The sequence below is a fragment of the Monoraphidium neglectum genome, assembly GCF_000611645.1.
Source record: "Monoraphidium neglectum strain SAG 48.87 unplaced genomic scaffold scaffold03619, whole genome shotgun sequence".
Classification (NCBI taxonomy): domain Eukaryota; kingdom Viridiplantae; phylum Chlorophyta; class Chlorophyceae; order Sphaeropleales; family Selenastraceae; genus Monoraphidium; species Monoraphidium neglectum.
Window position 1 is genome coordinate 1 of NW_014010010.1, and position 5,974 is coordinate 5,974.

General features: G+C 57.6%; 1 protein-coding gene across 1 annotated transcript; it reads right to left on the minus strand.

Moving 5' to 3' along the window:
* Positions 1-475: 475 nt before the first annotated feature.
* On the minus strand, positions 476-2,041 carry MNEG_13092 (hypothetical protein; the record flags this gene model as incomplete). Its single annotated transcript, XM_014038436.1, has 1 exon — positions 476-2,041. One exon carries the CDS (start codon positions 2,039-2,041, stop codon positions 476-478), a length of 1,566 nt encoding a protein of 521 aa, XP_013893890.1.
* Positions 2,042-5,974: the final 3,933 nt, after the last annotated feature.

Below are 5,974 nucleotides of genomic sequence, written 5' to 3' on the forward strand. Positions count from 1 at the left end.
TCATGCCGTTGCTGTTCGCACTCACATCCTGTAATTTGACTACCGTCCCATTATTGTAGTGAAGTTTCCCAACAACATGACAGGGTGTGTACTGTGAGGCCTTAGCTCCTCTTTGCAGTGGGAGCAGGGAAATTACAGTTGTGATCGTGTCCACACATACAATGGTGCCACAAGCCTTGGTCTGCACGATCAGTCTCACCGCCGTGTCGCAATACCTGCAAAAAACAGCTTCAAAGAGTCTAGGGGCATGTGACAACTTTGCGATTGCAGATTGATGCTATCAACGCATCAAGACTCCTGGGGTTAGGAAACCAGCCGAGCAGCGCGGCGCAACCCAAGCACCCGAACGAACACGTATGCGCAGCGCCCGACAGGAGCAATGTCGCCAAAAACTAGAATTACTGCTAGATGCGGCCTTGCTGAGCTTGGACACCACTGGCGCCGAACCCTTGGCAATCACGCGCAGTTGCTACCTTTAGTGCATGCGCATGCGCTTCGTGCACGGAGATTCCCACGTGCTGTCAAAGGTGAGATGTGCACCTGCATTGCTGCGCTTGGGCAGCGGCGGGTTGACTTCCCGCTGCCCAAAGTCAAAATCTGTGGCGTTGAGCATCCACTCCTCCAATTCCTCACGAACACCATCACTGCTGCTGCCGCAGGCGTTGCCGCTGCCTGCAATGCTGCCACAAAAAGCGTCGCTGCTGCTGCAAGCACGATTGCCTAGGTCCGGCAGCTGGCCGAGCGTTGCCAGGACATTATCCGCAGCGTCATCGTCAGTCATGTCTGCAAGCGATATCATGCCGAAGTCTGCACACGGCTCGCCCCTGAGCTCCTCCTCTACAAGCTCCACCTGCGGTAGCGTCTGGGCGCTGCAGGGTGCCAAGCCACACTCCGCTGCTGCTGTGGCAGGGAAGGACCACGCGAGGTTCACAGAAGCAAAGTCCCTTGCCATCAGGTCGTCGAAAGCCGGTGTGTCGCCGTCTGCACATGGAGACCCTGACGACTCCTCCAGCTGCGGCTGCCTCGCCATTCCCGCTGCCAATCCCATGTCTGCGCAGGGTTTGACCCGCGGCCGCGAGTGTGCACCCGTCTCCACAAAAGAGGCGACGTGCGTGGGGGGCATTGCAGCGTCAGCCGCCCCTGCTACTGTGAACCCCAACGCCACATGCTGCTCCTGCTGCTCTCGCCCGTGCTGCTGCTGCTGCTGCTGCTGCTGCTGCTGCTGCTGCTGCTGCTGCTGCTGCTGCTGCTGCTGCTGCTGCGGCAGCGGCGGCTGTGAATATGACGTTTTGCTGGCTACCAGTTGCGGCCCCGACTGTGTAGACAATGGGAGTAGCTGCGGCTGCGACGTCAGCAACGGCTGTGATGGGGGTGGCTGCGATGGCAGCGGCGGCTGCGATGGCAAGGCCTGCAGCACTGCTTGCGCACGTGGCGATGGCGAGGGCGTGGCCTCCATGTACGGCGGTGCCTCTGCCTGTGCCTGCTGCTGTGTCAGCTGCGGTACTTGCTGCTGCGCAAGAACCTGCGCCTGCCATTGCGATTGTCGCTTCGCTGGCGCCTGCTGCTGAGCCGGAGTATAGTGCTGTGCCGGCATGCGCTGCTGCTGCTTGCACTGGTGCTCCTGGCGCTGCTGCTGTAACTGCTGCTGCTGCTGCTGCGGCTGCTGCTGCTGCTGTTGCGGCCGCTGCTGCTGCTGCTGCTGCTGCTGCTGCTGCTGCTGCTGCTGCTGCTGCTGCTGCTGCTGCTGCGCGGCGAGCATCAGACCTGGCTCCTCCACAGCCGCCGCCATGGCTTGGATTGCCTGCACCACTTTCTCCTTATGCTGCAAGTACCGCTGCTTGGTTGCTTCCACAAGTGGCGACCAACCGGTGTGCGGGTGGATGAACTTGAACCTGAATGAGCCGGGCTTGTCAGAGTTGAACAGAATGCAAGCCTTGAGCTCGGACGTCATGGTGCGGAAGTCCACGTTGCGGCGCTCGGGGTCATTCTTGGACTGCATGGACTCCAGCTCTTCGTCTGAGGCCTCGAGCAGGCTCTTCATCTGGTTTTGACAAGGTGTGGCATGCGCAAAATTCGTTTCATGACATGCACAGTGAAGAATCAACTTGATGCTGTCAATTCTTGGATTGAACGAGGATGTTGACCGCAGGATCTTGCAACAATCCCAATCCTAATCCTAATCCAAGCTCAGCTCGTAGCTCCCGCCCAAGCAAGAATGGATCCCAGGCACGGCGTGCTGTCCAACTAATATATTCCAAACGCTTACCTGCAATGGCCATGATGCCAATGCGTCCGGCGCGGGGACCTCCTGCATGGCGTCGTCTACGTTGCCAACGTGGAACCAGTTGTGCTCCGGGGTGAGGGCCCAGGTGCGCCTTTGCCCACTGCTCCCGGGTAAGTAAGCAGCTGTGAACCAGATCGTGCCCTGAGCAATGACAATCACACGGGAGGAGGTGGGGCAATGGTCTTTAGTACGTGCACAAGGTTGCAAGCGATTGACCCCCAATGTTGGGCATCATGAGGGGGCCCGCGTGCCGAGCACCATCAACAACTGTCAACCCCACCCCACGACCGATCAAGGCATGCCACTTGCAAGTAACGTGACTTGCAAGGTGCACCTTGATCAAGGTGCGCCTTAATCTGGGGGTAGACTACCGTATGCAAACCAAAACATGACCCCTGCTTGGATGGCATTGCTAAGAAATATTCAAGGCATTCCCCACACAAATGCTCATCTTTGAACACGAGCCCCATGACGTAGAAGCCACCTGAACCAAGCTCGACCGCGATGCAGCCGTGGGGCTCGCCTTGTCCCTGAGGCTGCTGCAGCGCCACTTGTCGCATGACCACGCAGCGTCTGAGGGCCAGCTTGGGGTCGGGGTGCTCGAGTTTGGCCTTGTGAAGCTTGGCCCACTCGCCAATCGGCATGCAAGTGCCGTCCTGGAGCTCGACCTTGATCGACGCCCGCCATTTTGCAGTCGAGCGAAGCCCTGTCACACAGGGTATGCATCCAGAAAATTGGTTTTTTTGTGGGTGGATGGGTGAGGAATGTGTCGTGTGCCCCTCACGTATGTCATCACAACGCGTAGCGCAAGGTGAGCAGCCCGTTAGAGGGGCCAAGCGGGGGGCCAAGGGTGGCAAAACAGCAAACAACATGGCTACACTACATAGACTTCATTACAACACCCCCACCCATTGCCCCCACTGCGACGGCCTGGGCCATGACGAAACGGCTGAACATGCTCTGCTTGATTGCCCCGCATACGCGGACCTGCGGGCCGAGCCGCGCTTTGCGCCCTTGTTTGCAAATCTACCCGCGCTTGCGCGCATGCATCAGCACAAACTGGGGGCCTTCGTGCACGCCTGCTTTGAACGGCGCACGGTAGCCACCTGAATCTCAGTCACGCAACGCTGGTGCTGTACTGTACAATCCCATGAGCCTGGATGGCTCCAGGAGCGGGCAACCGCGGGACGCTGTAACAATCCTAATCCTAATCCACTACATAGACTTGGCGAGCTACCTCCACCCGCTGCCGTGCTACTGTGCGACACGCTGGCGCATTGATTTGGATAGGATTAGGGTAGCTACACGCCTCACGGTGGCCCGCTTTGCGCGTCGCACGCTGGGTGTGGGTTCAAGGCCATCAAATCGACACGGCAATGGATGGGCTGAGAACACGATGTCGGCGCCCGGGCGGTTGGCGGCGGCACTTAGTCACTGCATTTGTGCACACTCACCTGAAATGAACCCTATCTTTGAGCCCTTGCTTTATCTCAAGTAACCACTTCACATCCCCACATGTCACCACACATTATTGCCAATCTCAAATAGATGCCAAAACATGCCAAAACAACCCGCCTCCCTCACACCTGCAAGGGCCTCAAAGTCGTTGGCCGTGAACCACGCCCCGTGCAACACTTGCCTGAAAGAGATTTGAGGTGGCGTGCGTGCGGGCGGTGGGGCGTTTACTTGTTAAATGTGTTTGAGGATGAAATGAACCCGACGACCCTTTCTGCAGATAGGATCAGGATTGTTACCAGATGATTGCACGGTGGTGCTCAATTGCTACAAGAAATGTTGCAATGTCATGTGTGTCCGTCTAGGCTTATTATCTTGCAAGCAACCGTGGGTAAGCACCAGCACCGGCACCACCATTTCATTGATGACCAACCGCGACGTCACCCGTCACGCTCTCGCGGGCCAGTCAGCATCCAATCTACCTCACTCGGTCTGACCATTCTATTCAACGTGCATGCAACCCACGGCATCCTCAGCATACCTGGTTGACAGCTCAAACAGCCCGTGCTTGCCGTTGCACACTACCCGCAGCATGTCTGGTGTCAGGCATGCGGCGGGAAGTGGGCGCCCGGCCATCGTGCTGGCAGGGTCACGATTGACAACTGTCGGCCACGTCAGCAAGCCTGCGGTATCGCGTGAGCAACTGTTCTTGAGAGAAAGGACTCGCTGAGCCGAAGATTCGCGATAGAGGCCCAGCCACGCGGAGGGGAGATCGCACACCCGGCCGCAGCTCCCCGATTCCCCGGGGACCAACGCGTCAAAACGATGTTCGTGGGTTTACACTGCGCGCATGACAACATCAAACGTGAGGCTGGACGCGTGCGGCCTGGGGGTCACCTGCTGCGATAGCCGCGCACAGCCCGTCTAGGCCGAATCAGCCCTTGCACACGCCGAGGTGTAGGTGTTGGTGTGTAAGAGGCGTTCCGGAAAACCTGCTTGGGCACGGGTAGGTGGGAAGGATCCCTTGTGACCATCGAGCCCAAAAGCCTAACAAGCCTCAGTGCTGGCAGGCACTCAACCCATGGGGCCACTCATGCTGCCGCGAAGGCCCCTGCTTTGCCAGGTGCTGCCGCGAAGGCCCCTGCTTTGCCAGGTGTTCACATGACTATGGGAGCATGAAGGGCACACAGGAGGCGCTGCCAGGCTGCGGTGTCAGTGTTGAACCCACAGGGCACGAAAGGGGCAATTGCATGGCGTGCGCCTGCATGCCAACTAGGCTGTGCAGGTGGTGCATGCTGCGCCTGCGTGGATATGCACAACAAAAAGGCCAGAGCAAGTTTGCAGGGGGCATGGTGGCATGGTGGCTGAGGTAGTTTCACACAAACCTTGGGAAATCAGACCTCGTTGCGACACGGAAAACTCCGTGTGGCGCCGTTGCACATGATACAACTTAACACTCACATGAAATATGGGTATTGATATAGGAAGCAAATGAGCACATGTGCACCACGAGACCAAGAGTCGCTGGGCCACAAGACGCGCATTTGGAAGTGAGGTGTTGTGAGTGCTGCAACGAAATTTATTCCGTGAGAAAAGACCCTCCGCCTTCCGTCCGTTCAAATTCCTTACAGCGGTGAGGCTCTAAGGCAGTGCTGCCCCCATCGTTCGATCCACTACACATTACTTGTTTACTTACACATCGTCTGATAGTCGTTGATGCGCCAGATCACAATTTGGGCTTGCAAGGCCTTTCCGAAGGCGTTGTTTTGGCCATTCCAGTCGTTTCTGCTCGTCGGTTATTTCTGCACAAACCGTGCGCATGCTAGAGGCCGTGACTCCGAGTTCGTTTTTGTCATGATTGCGTCATAATCTGCACCCGTGCCGTTTGCGAGCAATCAACCGCCCGTTCGCGTTGCTTTAAACAACATAAATCTAATCGCATTGGTTGGCCAGCGATACGCCGATATGCCCTTGGGTGCCTCCCGCCGCCTGCCATCAGCAGTGAGTGCAAAGAGTCAAAGGGCTGGTGCAATAATGCGGAGACACCTCCGGATGACACTAAGTAGTGTTATCATGCCTGTGAGCGGTACAGCCGCCTACGACTCTAAAGGTAGTTGACCTATACTTCGGCTTGGTTTACTGACGCAAGCCGTGTCTGCAGAAAGAGGCGTTGGGTTACACGGTGGGGGATCGGGTGACGCTGCGGTGTAACTCCGGGTGCGACGGCGGGTGGAG